This window comes from Psammomys obesus, unplaced genomic scaffold (genome assembly GCF_907164565.1).
Source record: "Psammomys obesus unplaced genomic scaffold, mPsaObe1.curated_primary_1811, whole genome shotgun sequence".
Lineage (NCBI taxonomy): Eukaryota > Metazoa > Chordata > Mammalia > Rodentia > Muridae > Psammomys > Psammomys obesus.
This window is the reverse complement of record NW_026585895.1, coordinates 18,206,564-18,228,352: the sequence shown is the minus strand read 5'-3', so window position 1 is coordinate 18,228,352 and position 21,789 is coordinate 18,206,564. Positions and strand designations below refer to the sequence as shown.

At 38.1% G+C, this 21,789-nt stretch overlaps 1 protein-coding gene across 4 annotated transcripts in view; it reads left to right on the top strand.

Annotated features, from left to right (window-relative positions):
• The window catches only part of Csrnp3 (cysteine and serine rich nuclear protein 3), a 179,087-nt gene that overhangs the window by 82,761 nt on the left and 74,537 nt on the right, over positions 1–21,789 (top strand). For 2 of the 4 annotated variants that reach the window (XM_055600919.1, XM_055600921.1), the window contains exon 4: positions 20,248–20,417. In XM_055600919.1, the coding sequence (XP_055456894.1) occupies positions 20,270–20,417 (148 nt within the window). In that variant the 5' untranslated portion in view covers positions 20,248–20,269. Of the gene's footprint in view, positions 1–2,045; positions 2,247–3,901; positions 4,052–20,247; positions 20,418–21,789 lie in introns of those variants that run through there. The other 2 variants (XM_055600923.1, XM_055600922.1) reach the window with 2 other exon arrangements.

Genomic DNA, 21,789 nt, shown 5'->3' with positions numbered 1-21,789 from the left:
ATCAGAGATTCCCCGTTTTTCTAGAGATTTGTTTCTAGACATTTCACTGATAAGGACAACTGATTTCACTTGTCCTTAGTTTCTACATTAAATTATTTCTTTTCATACCTATAAACAAAATTCACACATATATGGATTTTTTCTTCCTGTCCCCACTCTCTGAACCCAAGAACCACCTGAGGAACTGTGAAGTAAGTTGATTTTTTTTTACAGGTTCTTTCATTCCACTTGTCAACCATTTTCTCTCACTGATTTGAAGTAATGCAGTAAAAGAAAAAATGGCTACCTTTTGTTTATTGCCATGTACATTAGCATGATGATATCATCAAAGGTGTTCACTAAGGCATGGATACCTTGAAGAAGCCATACATTCATGATAAGCCAGGAACTCTTTGTTTGCATTTTTATTTATGGCCCAAGATTCTGTGTCTTTATGTCTCTTGTAGAAGGGAAGATGACCATTGGTGTTCTGGAACAAACACTTAAAAATGGTGGCTTATGAAGATTATCTCAGTATTTCTTTCATGCTAAGAAAAACCTACTACATAAGTCACAAAACATCCCAGATCAATATAAACCATTCGGATAATATTTTAAAAAATGTCAAAAATAATTTTAAGTACTTATTTTTAATCGCACTGACTTATTCTGCATTTTAAAAATTCAGCTGACAAAACGTTTACATTGTAATGTTTGTCTTTTAGAAAATAAGACTTTATTGATTGAAGGTTGATGTGGGTGTGTGAATATTGGTAAACATGAGTGCATGTATTTGTACTGTCATTCTTTCTAAGATTAAGATTAAGGATGACATTTTTACAAGGCCCATTACAATGCACTGTATATCCATGTAATGGTGCAGGAAATTTCTTTTTCTGATCATTTAATGATGCTTTTGGCTTTTCCTTCTATTGTTTTTTTTTTTTTTTTTTTTTGAATTTTTATATATTTGCCATAGGATAATCACCTAAATTTGTGAGAGAAAAGCTTTCAAATACCAACTCAAGTTAGGCAGACTATCAACAAAATATCCCGCAAAATAATAGGGAATGGTTAATCAAATTCCATTAGCTAGGCAGGTGTTGTTTGTTTGTTTGAAGATACATAATTTTCAAGTTTTGAGAATTTAGCCTTGGAAAGCTAGTGTGACTGTGTTCAGACATACATAATATCTGTGTGTTAAAACAGCATGAGAGTAGCAAAAGGTTCCTGTAAATGTTGAGCTATCCTATCTGGAAGTACTTGCTAGCATTAAAATCAGATAAGGCCAACCATGTGCTCTATTGAGGTAAACTGTCTGAAATAAGTTACTGCGATTTTAAGAATTAGTACGAACCATCTCTTCTTTAACTTGAGATCTTCATTGTTCATTGTTGTCAGCTGCTCTAGGAGTGCCTTGTCTTTTGAGAAGATAAATTAATCACCTACCTCATTTATATACTTCATAAAAGAGCCTAGCCCTCTTATCTTCCTTATCAGAAAGAATTGGCATCTCTATTTTTATTCACATGCAGCATCTCTTAGTGATGGGAATTTCACTGGAGGAAAATTTAAGGAAACCAACATCTGGCCTTTTAGTGGGTGTTGGGGGAAAGAAGTCATTGCAATTAAAAGGTTAAAATGTGCTGCCAGTTGCTTCATCTTTAGAACAGGGCTCTTGGATAATATTTATACAACAGTACTTTCAAAAACAGAAGGAAAATGGCTTGAGTAAGTTTCTTTCTTTTTTTTTCATAAACTCTAACTCAATCTCTGATTGAAAGAAAACCTAGCCCCCTCCCCCTTTCAATGGCTGTTGAAACATTTTCAATAATAATACAATCTGGTGTAGGGATTTCCCCAAATTGTGCTACATTAATGTCTCAGGGCAGTTCCCTGATCTGCTATTTCTTCCTCCTCGTAGAGTCAGCTGATAAAAATATCCACAGACACAGTGAAGTCAGTGGCACGGCTGGCTTTCTCAGACAGAACTCCATGTGATCACATATAGGCAGCCTCACTGAGGCTCAGGCCGTGCAGCAAGCAGTAGGTAATGAGTCTTTGTGCGAGTGAAGCTCTTGTCTCGGAACAATAAAGCATATGGTACCGGCAATAGAACACGGGGCTGGGAAATATAAGAAGATTCCACCGAACCAGGAAGAACGATGCCTTCCGTGATGCCGACACGTACTATAAAATGATAATCAATTTATTTTGGATTCTAATGAATAAGGAGTGCAAGGACTCGGCTACAGCTGTTTGAACAGGTCGGTGATTTTTTATAAAGCCCCCCCAACACCTCTTGTATTTGATTGCATTTAAATTAGGTTGGGCTGATGGCTTCTTTTTTTTTTTTTTTTTTTGGTTGGGCTGATGTGTGCTTTTGCCTTAAACAAAAAACTTTGCAAGGTATTTGTAATGTGTAATAGGAAGGATGCACTTGAATTGACCCAGCAAAATTAAATTTTTGATGTAGTCAAATATAACAGAAATGCTGATATTATATTAAACTGAAAAGATGTTTATTCTGTTTAAAAATTTATAGATAAGAAAATTTCACCGAATAATTTCTAATATTTTAAGTATGTAGAGATATATAAACAGAATGATTAATTAATAGCTGTTATAAAAATGCTTCACTTTTTCATATTAAAAAACTGTGTTGCCTTAGTTAGAGAAGATGAATCATTCAGGATTTGCTGGTGTTTTTCAGTGTACTGAAGGATATTTATGTAAAATTTATGATCTTTTAAAAAATTAAAAGAAAAAAATTAATAATGTTATTTAAAGATATGTTTATATTTTATTATTAATATCTATTTGCTTTTTATTTTCCATATTATGTTTTTTTCCAGAAATGGAAAAGACTCATAAAACCTTTATATAATAGATGTTAGTTATAAATATATGAAGAAAAACAAATTAATGTAATTTTAAAAACATGACTGTATCAATCATAGGATGATCAGTATTCCTACTGTTTCAGTATTTCAAAAAAGGACAATATGTCTTTGTGGGTATTTATAAAATAATCTACACACATAATATTTATTGGAAAATAAGGAGCTCAGTTTTCTGAGTGATGGGGAAGTTTGTATTTCAAATAGACAGATTGCTGGGATAGGAAATCAAGGCCAGGAGTAACTCTAAACAAATAATAAGCTCACCACTCAGAATCATTGGGAAAGAAAGACAAGCATTGCTGTGAGGTGACTCTTGGAATTTAAATAGGCAGCCTAACTTTGCTCTGCGGTTAAAGGCGTCCTGGGACCTAAATTCTTTACAGTTAATTTCTGGGTACATTTAGAATGGTGATCTCCAAGGCACTTGGGCGCGTTTAACATTTTTCAGCATCACCAAAATGACTGCATCCGTGTGTATAGTGCCTAATGTAAATTGATGTCTGTAAGATGTTGTTTAAACCACCACAACAAAAACACCCCATATGTCTGATTATGCATACGGTACATATTCCACTTCAGAAAAAAAAAAAAAAAAAGAGCTATGTCTTCAAAACAAGCGAAGTTAATGACAATTTAAAATTGGCCTTCCACGCGTATTTAAATGAAGTATTTGAGTCTTTGGGTTTCCTTGGTTACCAGAGTCGCTGCAGACAGTTTCTTAAGCTCGGGAGAGACGGTAAACATAAGTAGCCTAAGACTGAAACAACCGCTGAAATCGTTTTATCCATTAATGGACCTAGGGAGTGTGCTGTTGACGGCCTGGCGAAGCTTGCCCACTCCCCACTGCGGGTCTGGGTGCTTCGGGACGCAGGTACCCTGGCAGAGCCGCAGCTCCACGCTTCCTTACCCAGCATTCCGCTCTGGCTGCTGGAGCAGTGCCTGAGCCTTATGCAAATGAGACCAGCACAAGCTTTGACTGCAGAAGAGGAGGGGGCAGAAGGGAGTTCAAAGGTCACGGGGCTGGCTGAAAGCTGGATCAGTTGCCTGGAAAAAAAAAAAAAAATGCATCCTGGGCTTCTGCAGTGGTGTTTTGTAGCAGTTAAAGGAAGAGTGTGCTTTATTTCTGAAGATTTTGCAGCGTGTGCCGTAGTCATTTAAAGTGCATGCAGGTATGATGACATTTCAAGATGCGCCTGATTTCTTTTCTGTTAAAGACACTGGTGGTGATTGGTTATTTAAATTCACTGTGGCAACTGGCAGGATGTTGCTGGTTTTCCAGCACCCCTTAGCTGGTTTCCTCTTCTTCTTCTCCTTATTATTCTTTCTTTCCCCCTAGTGTTTCACTATCTGGATTTTTTGTTGTTGTTGTTCTGATCGAACATTACATGAGGGAAACAGTTGGGTTTGAGCTTCTAAACAATTCTGCCGTTTGGTACGTGTTGATTTTGGAGAGCCATCTGGTTGAAATGTCTAGATAAATATTAACACTTAAACTTTCAGTGGATTTTTTTTTAATTTTTATTTTTTTACATTATTTAAAGAAGAACTGGGTTCTGGCCCAAGATTTTTGTTAGATATGTGGAATTAAATACTGGAGTTCTTTTGTTCGTAGCTGCAGAATACCATACAATAATTTGAAGAAGTAATGTTTCTATTTTAAGGCAGGATTTGGTTTTGAGAATTTTCGCTGTCGGTTTCATTGTTAAAAATATTGCTTGAAAGTAATTATTTTATTTTGCTCTAATTTCTTCATTCCCTTTGGTTTCTCTATATTATTAAGTATATTTGGATTTTTCAGACAACGCTATTTAGATTTAACACATTCAACTTCCTGTGACTTTTCCTTTCAGTTAAATCAGGATCCTCATAAATGTCACACTCGGGTGAAACCCTCCCCTACAACCTTGGCCACTAACATCACACTTTTGTAGAATGTGTGATTACATCATAGCAAATCTGTCCTGCACCAAACAAGTGTATACTCACACTTATTGTTCACACTGCTTTTTAATTTTCATGCCATATTTTAGTAAACTTTAAACAGCACAATTCAACTGTTTACCCACGTCATCATTTGAAAGTATAAGTGTATCCATTCAGCAGTTGCAGTGTTGATGAGGGAAGGATGTTATTTTTATTTGTATGGACTATGCATCTGTCTGCATTACAGGTTGTGTGTGTGAGTACTGGAAATGATGAAGGTGTAAAACAGGCATTTAGTCAGGAAGTTACTGCTTTATGCGTCGCTATGTGAGAAGTTTTAAAATGAAATCTATATTCATTTATGCAGAATGAAATTTATATTCCTTACATGTAAGGAGCCAGTGCATATTTAGTAAGACTTTATTTTTTTCTTTGCTCTTAATTTTATTATAATAATTAAAATGGGGCAGTTTGGCAACATTATCTTTCAGCTAAAGTGGAGAGAGGTTTGAGGGGAGCAAACCAAAGCAAGAGTGATGGACATTTAATTAGTGAAGGGCGGTCATTTCAAATATTTTTGAAAGTCACTTTGTAGTGGGTATTCATGGCCAGATTCTCACTCTTTATCTCTGTTTGGGGAACATTATGACATTTATCCAGGACGCTGAGTTGAGTTTATGAAATAGAATTCATGTTTTTTTGTGTTTTCAAAAGTGCAAAAATTACAAGGTTTTCTTTTTCCCGAACACTTCTTGTGAAACTTGGAATGGCTTAAGCTACAGGAAATGTGTTTTAAATAAATTACTTCCTTTTTTCCATTGATCAGAATATGCTGATCTCTGATTTCAACATTATTTGAGGATATTTATGAAAAGTACTAAACATTGCATGCATACATATATGTATTCTACTTACTATCTCACATATTATATGTCTATTACTTGTAACATTGCATAACATTATATATATATATAAAATCAAGAACCTAAACAGAATCTTTCAGGCTATTTAGTTATACTTAATTCATAATTAAAAAAATTATTTCTGCCTACTCACCCCATGTGTGTTCTAGGCAGACAAAAAAATGAGTGAAGTTGATATTAATATAAGCCATTCAATACTTTTGCTTTGGGTGTGCAGCAGCAACCAGTGAGCATATTTTGAATACAGAAATAAAAATACAGTGTGGGCACAGAACTAGAACCCAAGAAGAGTCTTAGAGAAAACGTGATAATAGATATTTGTGGAATAAAGAGACGTGTTGTGCTTCTGTGAGCCACAGGAGAGCTATTTATGTCCTGAAGCTAATTTATGGCTTTGAATATCCTGGGTAATTTATGTCTCGATGCAAATTCACTCCAAACTTTGAAGTCTTTTTGCATTGGCTTAATCCATTCTACTTCCATACAGATCCCAGCAGCTTGGATGTAGTATGCTCATGTTCTGCGTATCTAAATGTATATAGAAAAAAATGTATTTATGTAAATATAATTCAAATTAAACTCAAGAAGCAAAAGAGTAAATACAGCAATCTAAACACAAACTCCTGTGGGCAGAAAGGTGGTATATGTAAAGAGACAGCGCCATATCCGATTTCAAAGAAATCTCTAAGGATTTTGTTTTTCAAAACCAAATTTCCTGCTTTCTGATTCCAAGCTTGTCTTTGTCATCATTTGAAACTAGACACCATATTGTAGGCTTGGAAATGATTTTAGGTCAAACATGTACTCAATCTAAGAGCACAGAGCAGAGTTTAAAATCTACAAATTACTGTTGTCATTTCAAAATTGAGTGTGTAGGTTTTCAGCTTTATTATCACAGTATCTGTCCACCCCCCCCAAACTTCTGCAGCCTATGAAACAGGAAGAAGAAAGTGACTTTTTAATACCCATAGGGAAATGTTCAAAATTGTGACTGAGTATTAAAAGCAACAACATTATTTTAGCATGGCAGTTCTTAAGAAGCAATCAAAACAAGAGATTGCCTTTTGATTGCCTCTTCTAGAATTTAAATAAAATTGAATCATTTTTGTAGAAAAATATAAGCTCAATGCAATTATAAAGTGATTTGAAGGATCTTATTAGAAGTCTAGCAATAATAGAGTGTTGTCATAAGCAGATCGAAATGTGCGCTGCATAAAGACTGTTTTCGAAATAGCAGAAGCTTATAACTCTCAGGGTCAGTTTCTCTTTAATGATGATAGCTTTCATGGAAACACACATAATATGCATCATTCTGCATTGTTGAGCTAAGTAAGTGAAAGTCCGTATCAGCTTTTCTTCCTGATCAGAGCCAATAATTAACCTTTATTTATTTATTTGGCCAGTATGAAACACAAATCTGTAGCCTGACTGTCCTCCAGCACCAAGTAGGCTCTTGGTAGGATACTTATTCTGTGAGACAACCATTCAGAAATGATATTTGTAATCTTTGTGATGAATTTATTTGCGATTTGACATCAAGTTCTCAGTCACAGAGACTTTGCTGAGCATAAAAAGGAAATTAACACGTCACCATACTCACATGTTCCTTGTAGATATCTACACACACTTACACACATATGAGCATCTTCACATGAACATACACATGCACACACACATATAGGATTGTGCCCACATGAACACACACACAAGCACATGCGCACACACAAACAGTATAATAGACACAGAGTATAATAGACACAAAAAAAAATACAGACACTAAGCAAAATTTCTTTTTAATTTTGTCCTCAGGGTACTCACTTGAATTTCAAATAAATGGGAAATTATTATTGTTAGAAGAAGACTCTGCCATATTAGATTATTGACAATAACCTGACAGTCCTTTATATCTAATAGGGAAGTGAGTACTCTTAACTACATAATAAAAACATCAAGACCGACTTTTAGTGTCATTAACTAATCGTTAGAGGCAGACATGCCTCTTTCACCGCTTTTAGGTACTATATTCTCCAAGCCTGGCGGCCTATTCACAGGCTTGTCACTAACGGGGTGGAGAAGGTTGCTTTGCCTCCATCAAGCTCAGGATCCATACATGCTTTGTGTGGTCTGTATTGTTCCCAGTCCGATGGAACATATGGCAGCATGCCAGGAACCAGTGCATTTGAAAACTTACTATGGGTAAACCAAAAGTTGAGTTATACTACTTAATACTATTTTCGTAGATATGTCACTACGCTGTGCAAATCTGAAGGAATGTTGGTTTCATGAGGTTCCTGTGGAAAGGAATATTTTAAGAATGAGAACAAGCCTGGTGGTCGTGGCACATGCTCTTAACCCCAGCACTCAGGGGCAGAGGCAGGTGGATCTCTGAGTTCAAGGCCAGCCTGGTCTACAGAGTATGTTCCAGGATAGCCAGGGCTACACAGAGAGACCCTGTTTTAAAAAAGAAAAGAAAAGAAATAAAAAAGGAATGACAACAAGTATAAAGTATCTGGAAATAGCCCCTATTTTGGCCTCTTATTTTCATTCTTATTTTATTTATTTATTTATTTTTTTGTTTTTGTTTTTGTTTTTTAAATGAAAAGTACAACACAGTGTGTCCCAAACTCACTATGTAGCTTAGTCTCTCCTGGAGCATTTAGAAATCTTTGTCTCAGCCTTGCAGATACTGGGATGAGAGCTGTGCTCTGCCACGCCCAGTTTCTGATCTTCTTTTCAATACCAACATTTTACTTGGCCTGAAAAATCCCTGGTTTAAAGCCTGGGCTGTTTATTTAAAACAAGAACATGTATGTAAACTTAGGAAAACACACAAAAAAAGTTTAGGGAATACAGTATACAGTGCTTTTGCTGTGTAGTTGGTTGTATGTGATTTCAGTCCTATGTCATGCGGTGTGCAGAGGCTTAACAAGAACATGGTTAAGAGCTTAGACTCTAGTTCCAAGATGTCATTTCCAAAATGTGCTCCACAACTATTACACACCGTTTCCCAACCCAAAATTGTAATGGATCTCAAAGAAGGTGATACCTAGGTAGCACTAAGAGATAATGCCTTGAATTCTAAGAGGCAGTAGAGGGAAGAGACATCAATGGATATTGAGGTTCAGATGACAGGTGGCTTTGTGGGTCTCTGGAATTTCCAAACTGCTGCAGGTGTGGTGTAGCCACGCGTAGAGCTATTTTTATAGCCTTGACTAGATTTCAGATTTCTGTCTTTGCTATAATGTACTATTTTCTCTTACTTTGCGTAGTTACTTTCTCACTTTGGATACATTCGGTTACATACATTTTTATTGCATCTGAAGACTCTGATGCTTATTTATTATTAATTTAATTTTAGCACAGAGAGAGCTTGGCACACTTTAGACTCTATCTGATGACACAGAAGAACTACTTTGTTTGCTCATGAAATGACATTTATGCCACTGGTTTATTGGTATTTTTAATTTATCATGAATTGCACTGCTGCTTTAGCATTTCTTGACTTGATTTCACCACAAAGGTTTTCAAGTAAAGTTTAGAAAAATTCATCTATGATATTTTATTGCAAATAATTTTAGTAGTATGGGTAGATGTGTCTTTTCTGATTAATGTGATGACCCTGCTTCTTTAGAACTTGGTTTAAGAGAGAAACTTCTGAACCTTGGTTTCCACCTTTGAAAAGATACAATGTCTTTGGTGTGACTTACAATTTCTTTTGTGAACAAGTTTTAATTTGTACTGGTTGAACATTTACTGAAATATGAATAGACAGTTATTTAATCTTACGACGTAGATTACTTCTGCTAATTGCTGTGTAATGCAATGTTGGCTTCAGGTTGAATGCTAAATTTTCTTTGCCTTAGAGCATAAAAACCCCATGTCTTGCCTAAAGTGGTGATTCATTTTAAATAATGCTCAGTTATTTTTCTCATTAGTCCTGATTTTTGAAATTTTCTTTCTTTTCTGTGCAGTCTCACCAATAGCTATCCAGGATATGGGTCGGTGTCATTCTGAAGCTTGGCCTTTTTCTCAGACCTATTTTAGAAAATAGTCATGTTGAGGAAAATAGTCATGTTGTTTTTAAATTCTTTTCTTTCATACCAGTCTGATGATTTCTCTGAAGGAAAACCAGAGCTCTTAAGTTCCATCTAGCTACATGGGTTAGTCTATTTTATTATTCAGTCCAAAACTTTCTAAAGACCGAGGAGAATTGTCCAGTGCCAAGCGGGAGAACAGAGTTTGATATCAATGCCACTATAATAATAATTCTAAGTTCTTCCAAGGATGTTCTTTTTCTTTTTTAATGTGCTTTGTCTTCATAGTTGTTCAAGACATTAGCTAAGTACTGTTCTTTGGTCCTAATAGCAAGGATAGAAAATAAATTTTTCATTGACTTCACTTGATGATTTTTCTGTTAGAGTAGAAAAAATAGCGCTTTTCAGGAAGATGAACATTTTCAACCGTTTTAAAGCCTCTAATTTTCTTAATTGGTTTTCTCTGCCTTTGCTAACTAAGAAACCAAATACCCTAACAACTGGCTTTGGAGAGTTTTGACTCCTAGGCCAGCATGTAATCAATTAAACTAATTCTACAAATAAAAGATGGTCAGTTTTTAAGGGTCAAGCCATTAAAAAGCGTGTTCTGGCTTTCTTGTAGGAATGCCAATCCCAATGAGACACAAAAGCGGATAATGTGGGGAGCCTCTTAGGTATGTGTCTCAGGCAGTCATACAGAATTCCTTTGTCACTCAACAAAACAAGTCAATTTAGCCTTTCATTCTGCACACAGAGCAGAAAGAGAATGGGCACAGTTTGGTGCAGCTCTTAGCCGGAAGCCACAGCCTTTGTCATTTAGCCCCAAGCAGCGGAGGTGACTGCATCAGAACCTCTTACTAGTTTTGTCATACCCCTTATTTTGATCAAAGTGGAAAATACACCTGACAAGTAACACTCTTAAAGTTGTGCCACGTGTGTTGATAGCTGACCAGATATGATAGCACACACACTGAGTAATCACTGGAAATATATATATTAGTCTACAGCAGCTTGTACATTCAACTGTGATCCAGCATTCGGTGAGCCAGCAGTTGTAATAGCATCATACCTACTCAGGTCATGGCAGTGAAGAACAGCCACTTAAGACCCACTTTGCACTGTCTTCCTATGCAACCAGCCCTGATGAGACCTGATAGGCTAGGGTCAAATAGAAGGGGAGGAGGACCTCCCCTATCAGTGGACTAGGGGATAGGCATAGGGGGAGAAGAGAGGAGGAGGATTTGAGGGAGAAGGCCACAGCTGCCTTACAAATTTAATAAATTGTAATAAATGAATAATAATAATAAATATTTATTATCTTAAAAAAAAACCACAACACTTTCCTAAAGAAGCTGAACAAGAAGGAGGACCCTGGGTAAGATGATCAATCCTTACTTAGAAAGACAAATGGGATGGACATTGGAAGCAGGAGACAACGAGAAACAGGATAGGAGCCTACCATAGAAGGCCTCTGAAAGATTCTGCCTAGCAGTGTATCAAAGCAGATGCTAAGACTCATGACCAAACTTTGGGCAGAGTGCAGGGAATCATATGAAAGAAGAGAGAGTTAGTAAGATCTGGAGAGAACAGGAGCTCCACAAAGACCAAATATATCTGGGTGCAGGAGGTTGTCTGGGACTGATTCGCCAACCAAGGACCATGCATGGATATAACCTAGAACCCCTGCTCGGATGTAGCCCATGGCAGCTCACTATCCAAGGGGGTTCCCTAGTAAGGGGAACAGGGTCTGTCTCTGGCATGAACTCTGTGGCTAGCTCTTTGACCTCCCCATCCCCCGTGGGAGGAGCAGCCTAGCTAGGCCACAGAGGAAGACATTGCAGCCAGTCCTGGTGAGACCTGACAAGCTAGGGTCAGATGGAAGGGGAGGAGAACCTCCCCTATCACTGCACTTAGAGAGGAGCAGGGAGGAGAGGAGAGGAGAGGGGGGAGGGAGGATGGGATGGGGATGGAATGAGGGAGGGGGCTACAGCTGGGACTCAAAGTAAATAAACTGTAATTAATATAAAAAATTTAATAAAAAATAAAAGGTAAAAATAAAATAAACTTTATTATAAAAACTTGCAAGCAAATAAAAACATTATATACCAAAATAAAATAGACTCAAAGTCTATACAACTTAATAAACATGTACATCTAGAATAATTTTTTCTTTTTAATGTAATTTATTCTGTTTAACAGGAATCCACTGATAGTATAATTTAGTAATCACCAATACATAAATATAAGTCATGTCACATTAAAAAAAAAAAAAAACCAACAACACTTTGCTACTGGCCAAGACATATTTTTCAGGGAACAACAGTCTCTCTAATTTTGAGCAAAAGATCTTTAGTGATGTCTGAAAACTTTGTGTTCTTTAGTAAAGCTACCTAGTAGGGTTTGAAGGAAAGCTGCTGAAAAGAAATAGAAAGCACCAAATGCTCAGTGAATTCTGACTGGAATAATGAGATGTGAAACAAGGCGATACAACCATCTTTTAGGAAAGGCAGATATTTGGGGAAACCTAGAACATTCCTTTCACTAAGCCACAAAGCTATAGCTCTATAAACTTATAAACACCCGTCTGGGGATGGCTGTTTAAGAATTCTGTGGGGCAGAGGAGAGAATAACGAAATGGCAAGGAATGCTCTGGGAGATGTGGCAGGCTCTTTCCATGCATGCCAGAGAATATGAGGCTGTCGAGTAGTCCAGTGGGAGAGCGCTAGCTCAGCACACAAGAAGCAGTGGGTTTGAGCCCTAGCTCCACCTCCAAACCAAACCAACCTGAGGGAGCTACAAAGAGCTTGTGCTGTATCTCAGGACAACCCACTCATCTGGTAAAGCAAATGGGGGCGACGGAACCTCAACCTTCTTTTGGCTCTGTGAACCTGTGTGTTCGAATGAATCGTTTCTCCAGGTTCTTTATTCACCAAAGCAGAGGGGAAGATAGTTACTAACCAGAGCACAGCTTCCTAAACTTGGAGCCCATGAATAGATGCCGTATATGTTTGTGCTTCGGTACTCCCCCCTCCCCCCGGTAGGATGGGACCATTACCTTCATCAAGTTTTTAAACTTCAAATTATCAGAGTCAAGATTGTTGATAACCACTGCATAAGAACTAAAATCTTTAACTAAAAGTCGCCGACAACTCTGACTTGGGGGAGTCATACATAACTGGGGAATCCCACAATCATTTCTCCAACAAAAATATTCATTAGGCAGGAGTGCTGCCAGGGTTCTTGGCTTACACAGACACCTGGACCAGAGAGGTGTTGGCTGACTTGAGTTTCTCACACTGGCACCCCACCAGCAGCATTTTTCACATTGGTAGTGCCCCACAGAAACACCTACAGGGTTTTTACCTTGCGGAGTCAGTGCCAAATCCTGCTCTTCTTGGCAGCAAATAAGCTGTTTTCTTGCCAAATGGGCTTAGGCAAAAGTGGCCCTCATGTCGCAGAAGATAATTTTACTTTCTTAGGGAAACACATACATTTTTTCTCAAAATGTCTAGAATGATATGTAGCCAAATCATTCTGCACTCATAGTTGTCACTGATTGAATAACCTGGCATGATGGTTCGTCCACTAATGAAACCTGTATGTTGCTTTTGAGCAAGTATTCCGTATGCACACACGCGTGCTTTCTTTTAACAGACCTTTTGCGTTGTGGTCACCGTACCGAGGTTTATTGGAAAAGTGGGAAAGACCATAGCGCAGACAAACTCTGAGTTCTAATTCCAGATTGGTAAAAAGCCTCAACAAAAAGTAGGTCATATGGTGTCTCAGAGCACAGCTCAAGGCATTCAAATTTCCCTAAACCTTTATGCAACTGTTTTTGCCTTCATTTTTCCTAGCTTACAGATTTTGTACTTTTAAAGGGAACAAAAACTTAAATAAGATTGGAAGAAATATTGTTAAACAGTAGGCACAAAAATAAATAAAACATGCACAAATACAAATGGCTTCTTTACTGGGTTCACACTGTAGAAGCATCTGTAGAGGATGTACTGAAGCCAAGAGAATGGTACCAATGAAAAGGTCTTCAAAACATTTGAAGTGATGGCATTGGAGTGAGGGTGATATAAGAGAAGGGTGATGCCTAATTCTTGATATTGAAGACACTTATTTTTTGCCCTGTATTGATCTCAGATCTGCAGACCACTTACACAAGACTGTGAAAGTCCGGTAAAAAGGAAAAAGGAAGAAATGAAGGACAATAAGCTGTTACAATCCAGACAAAGAAAATCTTCTAGAACCCAAGGGAGCACTTTTTAAAAATTAATCATAGATTTAAAAGTTAGGTGTGAAAAGGATTTCATTCAAACTAGCAGTTAAACGGTATCCACATATGTAGGAACATTTGGTTAAATAAATTGATGACCCCAAAGAATAAAAGTAATGTATAATATGAATTACTTTTTACCCGAGTTCTCTTTTCTTTGATGTTATAGACAAACCTGTCCATTGTCAATTGAGTGAGCCGCTGTCTATCGGGTCTAGTGGACAGCTTGGCCATTGATGTGTCCTGGTGGCTCATTTTACTTCTTACTCAGCATGTCCGACCTTCTGTCACAAAGGAGCCTTTCTCCAGTGTATACATTAGTCACTGTGTTTGCAGTGACTCTCACCTCATCCTTTGAAAGTAGTGAGGCAACCAGAAGAAACATTAAAATCACCTCCCATCCTGAAAGAAGTATCTTTGTCTATAGGACTTGATCTAGACCCTGGTGTTTTCTGAACCCTCAGCAAACACCATCACCTGATCAAGTTCACTGAAACAGAACTTGGTTATGGTGTCTAAGCATTTTTTTTTTATCTGTGGAAGAATTCACTAAAATAATACAAAACAGATTGTTTTGTTCTCGACAAGTCCTGACTGCCCCTCCCAAAATGCCCTCATTTACACACCGAAATGAGGGTAGTCTAACTAGCTCTGTCATGCAGTTGCAGAAAAAAGCAGAAAGATTTTTTTTTTCACTAATCTTTGTGATTATATGTTACTTTCCTTTTTAAATTGTTTACAAAATTATCAGTGCAGAGGTCAACCCGCTCAGCCGGGGAAGCATGAACAGAGTCTTTAGACGGCTGCCATCATTCCTAACTGTTCTCTAAATATTAACCATGCACTCACCACTTCCATGAAATAAAGACTGGCTAGAGGAAACGAACCTTTTGTTCCTGGTACCTGGCGCTTCCACCCATCAGGCTAAGAAGTAACCTCTTATTCCTCCCTGGAGCAGTGCTCCTCGGCCTGTGGACTGCAGTCCCTTTCCTAGAGTCGCATATCAGCTATCCTGCATATCAGATATTTACATTGAGATTCATAGCAGTAACAAAATAACCCTAGTACGTAGTAACACTAGCAACGAAATAAAGGTGTGGCCGGGGGTCGCCACATCCTGAGGAACTGTGCTAAAGGGTCTCAGCATTGGGCAAGTTGAGAACCAAGGCTGTAAAGACACGCTTGCCAGCCCAGTGTTACTTTACAGTTTTTCTCCTTCTTCCGTGACGGCCAGGCTTGCCGTTTACTGACTAACCACTCTTCAACCTGTTCGCTTTCCCCATTGTTTAGTAAGTTTGTGATTCACCTCCTGAGCTGATCTTCTTTTCTTTTTCTCAGACGGATTTTAATCTCGCGTACGTATTGCTGCACGTGCCCCCATGCCTTAGCTTGTGTTTCTTCTGTCGACATTTTTTTTTTTTTTTTTGGTTGTTGATTACACATTAAGTTTACTTTCTTACCAGGAGCAATTAGGATTATCACATTAAAATGCAGAATGTTCAGTTAAGTTGAATTTCATAAAAGCAAAAAAAAAAAAAATTCCGGAATAAATATGTTTGAAATATCATCCATTTCTCTTCATCTGAAATTCAAATAAAACTGGTGAAGTACATTTTTATTTACTAAATCTGGCAATTTTAAGTTTTAAAGTGGCACATTTGTAGATCGCATAACTTGATCCCCATCATTATTTCAAAGTGTTCTTATTGATGTGTTCAGAGGTATCCAAGAAATGCTTATATCTAATACAATATGAAATAAATAGCTCATACAATTTATGAACAGTTTGCTCGGAGGCATAGTTGTTAATATTATAACATAAAGTACTTCTTAATTAGATTTGGCAATGAGGTAAGGGATTGTTGCTGGACGTGGAAGCAGGAGACTTTAACTGCAGTACTTGAGAGGCAGAGGCAGGTGGGTCTTGAGTTCCAAGCCAGCCTGGTCTAAAAGTTCCCGGTCAGCCAGGGGTATACAGTGAAACTTTGTGTCGAAGATAAGAAATTGTAGATATAAAGCATGGATTTCTAGGCTAGGAATCTGGTCAGGAAAAGTCCAGGACTTTGTTGATGAATGAAAGGAAATCAGATGAACCTGGATCAGCCAGCAGGAGATACTGGTTTTGAAATGGACTTGCCTTCCACAAGCCCCAGTGAGATTCTCTGGGATACCATCCACCCCCTTTCTGCCCATCGATCAAGAAATTGTCTTGATCAGGCAAGATCCCAGGTCCAGGAGAGTCCAAAAATTAATCAGTTTTTAGAACATTGAATTCAAGCTGTGAGACCTGAAGACAAGTTATTGGACCCTAGTAGTGAGAGGAAAGCTTGTCAAAAAAAAAAAAAAAGAAAGAAAGAAAGAAAGAAAGAAAGAAAGAAAGAAAGAAAGAAAGAAAGAAAGAAAAAACATTAAAGACCTTGTACAGCTACAGGTAATGCTATGGACTCTCTGTGTCTTAACTTTCGGTTTTCTGCATCTCATCTTACATTGGGTGAACCAGTCCAGAATTTTTTCAAAAGTTTGATCTGTGTATGTTCTGCTTATGTGTTGAGTCTTATATGTTGTTCCTAAGTGTGTGTGTGTGTGTGCATTTTGATGTCGTTTCATCTAATTTTGATGTTCATTTAATCAATCAAACATGGCAGCTGTTTGACACAGGACATAGAGCAATGGGGTGGGGAAATACTTCTCTTCCTGGAGCTTTCGGTCTAGTGGGGCAAACAGACATGACACAGTAGCTCAGGCTTAGAAGTGACCCAATTTTATTCAGAGTCTGAACATGTATCCGCTCTGCACCTCTTACTTAGAAGGGACTGTGGGACATGAATAAAGAACACAAAGATCTTTCCTTCTGCTTGTTATCAGAGGCTTTGATATAAGAAACAAATGTAGAAATATACAAATATAGAAATATACTTGCTATCGACTTAGAAAATAGTACATATATTAGAAAAAGATGAAAACGTAGTTAGAAGGATAATTATTCAAAATAGCTTAGCAGACAGAGAAATACCAGGTTTAAGGCACTGAATGCTCCTTAGAGCTGAAATATCAGCAGAGTCAGAGGCTCAAAATAAATGACAAAGCTGGTCAATCTAGATTGTTGAGAATTTTTAAAGGCATTGGGGGAATTGCAATTTTAAGATGATTTGAAGTCATTTTGGAGTTTTAAACTGCAGACTGTTATGATGTTTTTTTTTGTTTTTTTTTTTTTTTTTTTTTTTTTGTATTTTAAACTTCTCCTTCTGCCCGTGACTAGGAAAACCTCAAAAGCAAATAACAGTGAGTGGGAAAACAATGAAGAGGCATTTGTCCTAGTTCACGGGAGGTGATGCTGCCTGTCTGTGACTAGCATGTTTCCTGAAACATGTGACAGCTGAGAAAAGATGGCCACTTCTATGCTTAACTTCCCACCTTCTTACATTCAGAACAAGCCAATGCCTGCCCAACTTCTCTTTGCGCTTTCATTCTGTGTAAAGCCTATTTGAAATGCTCACACTTTTCTGTTTTGTTAACTATCCAGTTTGTGTCACATCTTTTAAGGAAAAATTAGAGTATGCACCATTCAGGGAGCAACGATACATGTTGAATTGACAGTCATCCTCTTCTTCTGGATCTGGATCTGTGCAGACACATGTTTCTCTGAGAAGGACCATCTGTAGCAACCCGGCAGATAACACGTTCTGATAGTATCATCTCCCTAAGCCCTGACACTCTTTCCTTTCCTAATAAGATGAGTTAGATGGTAGAGGAGGTGACTGCGTATCTCTTTGTCACTCTACTGTTAAATATGCCAGATCTTATATACCAAAAAGTGGTGGACCATTTGTCCTTCATATTTTGTTATCATATTTCAATATGCACATGTAGTGAGATAAGACAGATGCCTTGCTTCATTGTTACACATGCAAGCTGCGCCCTCAACCAGTCTCACAGCTGTGTAATGCTGCTCCACTAAGCAGCATTTGTGTGCTGTCCATCTGAGGCTCTTTGAGTTCTCAGGATCTAGACAGAAATTGCATCTGGCCTTTTAACTCCATGCATCCAATTCTTGTCCTAAATGAACTAACAAAGGAAGGCAAAGATTTCCATTTTTCATCTCATCAAAATACTTTCATGAAGGAGAGTGGAGCACCAAGTATCAATCTAGATGATGTTTGGGACTGAGTCTTGGTTGATAGATTTTTTTTCTGTTCCTCATCCTTGAGATATACATCCTGCTTACAAATGTGGGGGATGTGGGGGAGGGAAATGAAGATCAATGCTTTAATGGCTTCCATTGCAATATGTTGTTATAAGCATGTAAATCCTGACCATGGGTATCCATCTTCTACTATTTTGTGTCTCGGAGTCTCTCCCTCATGGGTTGCTTCGCATCTTGCTTGAAGTGAAATCACTTTAAAATTTATATCCTGTCCTACTTTTATTTCAAGACTCCACTTAAAATATCTTTTTTTTTCTTCTTTGCTGGCTCAGATATGCATGCAGATTTTATGCATTTCACACCCTTTAAAATGAAGAAAATAATAGGCTAATCTGAATAGTGGTAAAATGAGAGTAGAATAGAGATTTTATTCTCGGGATAATGGACTGTGATATATTCTCCCGTGGCTATGAGCTATCTCCATAGTTAATACAGTCGGGAAGAAAAGGGATGTTAATAAAGCAGAGGTGTTACATAATTTTGGAGGTGTTTTGCTATTTGATGTAGCCCATCAGAATGGGCAGCAGGTAAGTTGTTTTTGACTCTTCTACGACTCTGCTCAATGAGTTAAACATAAACATATTAGCTACCCAACACATGCCTAGAAGGACTGAATTGAAACTAAGAGCAAAGACATGATACGCATTCATAGAGAACGAAATCCAAGATGAAAGGTTCTGGAATTCAAACTGAAAATTTGGCAAGGGATTCCCTGTTTGAGAATATACACCTAATTGGTGCTTCACAAACGGCTCTGCTCCCAGGTCTTTCTGACTTGGAAGATCTGGCTTGGAAACTGAAATAATTCATTCCTAGGCATCTCTCTTCCGCATCACATTGCTGCTACTGTTTCAGGTAGTGCTCTTTGAACACTCCCAAATCAGACTGTGAACTGCTGGCTCAGCCCAGGGGATCTGGCAGGCTGCTTACTCTGTGATCTGCAGAGGCAAAGGGGTGGTTTCTAGAAATTTCTGAGAGAAGTTAGGAGATCACGGAACTGGGTGGGTTTGGAATAGTTTTAAGGGACTTGTTCCGTCTTGATCTACTGGACTGATGGCTGTGCTCTAGCCGGGAAAACACACATGAGAGTTCAAATTAACTGGCACCCATGGGGCAGAATTCATAGAATAAACCTGCAATACTTTCAGCTAAGTTAACTTAATTTCTCAAAGTGAGATTGTGATGAAATATCTGAGCTGATTTATGTGTAGTTTAATTTACAAAAATATCACTATGTTGAGAATAAAGTTGGTACTATTTACCTGGCTCTTGAGGTAAAACAGGAATGATTAGGGCCCTGGAAAAGAGAAAATTCAGTCACAAGAAAACAAATGACTGGAAGGCGACACGTCCACTGGTTACTCCCTCGTTCCCACTCAGTTAGTGAAATCCCCAACTGAAGAGCCTCAGGAAACTTCTGGAAAGGTAGCAGCAGCTTCAACAACCCGGTAGCATGGGGACAAAGTTCATTTTGTAGCAGTATTAAAATGGAAACCACCTAAATTTCAGAATTGATTTCATATGCTTCATTATGCTTTGCTAACTAGTCTCCTTGAATTTGAAAATTTCTAAATATAAAAATTTTTACATCCTACTTTCCGAGTTTCTTTTGGATGAATTCCTCACTGCACAGTAATCATTTCAGACTTTGGGAGATGTCGTCATTTGTATTTTGTTTTTCACAGAATTTCATGGACTCCATTGGATTTTCTTATTTTGTCAACAAGAAAGACTAATGGTACTGCATTAAGCTGAACTATTTCTTAAAGACATTAGGAAACCATCGAAATGCTGGGCTAACTCCAGTGTCAAGGACTCTCCCGTTCATTTTCACCCTGTTCTAACTTGAAATAGAAAAATGAATCTGCTTTGCAATCCTTTCAGGGGTCAGCCACCGCTCAGCTCAGGTATTTAAAACCACAGAAAGGTGGCTGGAAAGGTAGGCTACCCAACCAGAGGCGGTCAGATTTCAGTGTCTGGCTGTTCATTTCCGCTCCAGGTACACGCAGCAACACGCAGCAATGAGTGGGATTCTAAAGAGGAAGTTTGAAGACGTTGACGCCTCCTCTCCCTGCTCCTCGGCTCGCGAGTCTGACGACGAAGTCTCCAGCAGCGAGAGTGCTGACAGCGGGGACAGTGTCAACCCGTCCACCTCCAACCACTTCACCCGTGAGTCTTTAAATTTTTATCATCAGTGGAATAGAAAGATCAAATAGAAATGACGTAGTTTTGAGGCACCTCAGTGGATTCCATTACTTAAATGGAGTTGGCGGTGTTTTATTTGGTCCTTTTAGCCCACTGAGTCTGCAAAAGCAGGCATTTTAATCCTTTGACTCTTCAAGCACACTGGACACATAGGAGAGTAAAGAATAAACTGGGGTTAGGAAAACAATGCATCTTCCCGTAACTGGAATGATGTGGGAGAAAATGAAAGGCTGCATTCTGCATTTGCCAGTGGAAAGCGTTGGCGGTGATAGAGAGTGTGATCAGCCACACGCTGAAAAGTGAAATCAGCCAAGCCCTCCTCAGGGGCAGCCCCTTCCCAGTTATTTCTCTGAGTTACCAAGTCCACCAAGGTTACAATATCACCTGGGCATTTATAAAAATTATTGTTTTGAGATTATGGTACGATAACATCCCTTCTCTCCTCCTTTTCCTCCCTCCAAACCCTGCCATGAACCCTTCCTTTCTCTCTTTCAAATGAATGGCTTCTTGTCTTGTTAAGCTAGGCTTTTAGCTTATTACTTTTATTTATTTGCTTTGTCTGTGGTGAGCGAGTGAGGCAGTGTGTGCATGAAGTGGAGGTCGGCGGGCAACTTGTGGGAGTTGGTTCTCACCTTCCCTCATCATGGGTTCCACAGATCCAATTCAGGTTGCCACGCTTGGCAGTTTGCACCCTTATTCACCAAGCCATCTTGCCATCCTTGTTTGTTTTATTAGCTGATTTGGTTAATATGTGCACCTCAAACATTTCCTTGGTTTAGGAACTATGACAACCTTCTTTAAAAACAAAAAAAAAAAAACAACAAAACCTCAAGTGATTCAAACTTTTTGAAGAGCATGAGGTCTACATATTATAATTGGCAGTATTTCTTTGAGCAATCTGAGATAAATGGAAAATAAGAAAAGACAATTACTACAACTGTTATCGTGGAAAAGTGACGAAATACAAGGACAACGTTACTGTGATTTTTACCATAACTGAGCACGTGACTTGTACATATGATTTGTACATATCTTGATGCTGTGAGATCAGCTTGTGCTTTTGATTTGAAGGAAGAGGTATGGTGACCTTTTTGATTTTATACTAGTGATAAAGGTGACGTCATCTTGATCAAGCACAGCAAGTCAGGTGTTTCACATGACAGGACTCTGTAAATGTCAATATCATGCACTTGCTGTATTACACATTACGATATTCCTAACCTTTCCTAGGTACTTACTAACTATACCAAGAGTCTTAAGCCTTCGTGATTCAACCTTCCTAACACGGTGAGCCTTTAATACTGTTTTTCACGTTGTGGTGACCCACAACCATAAA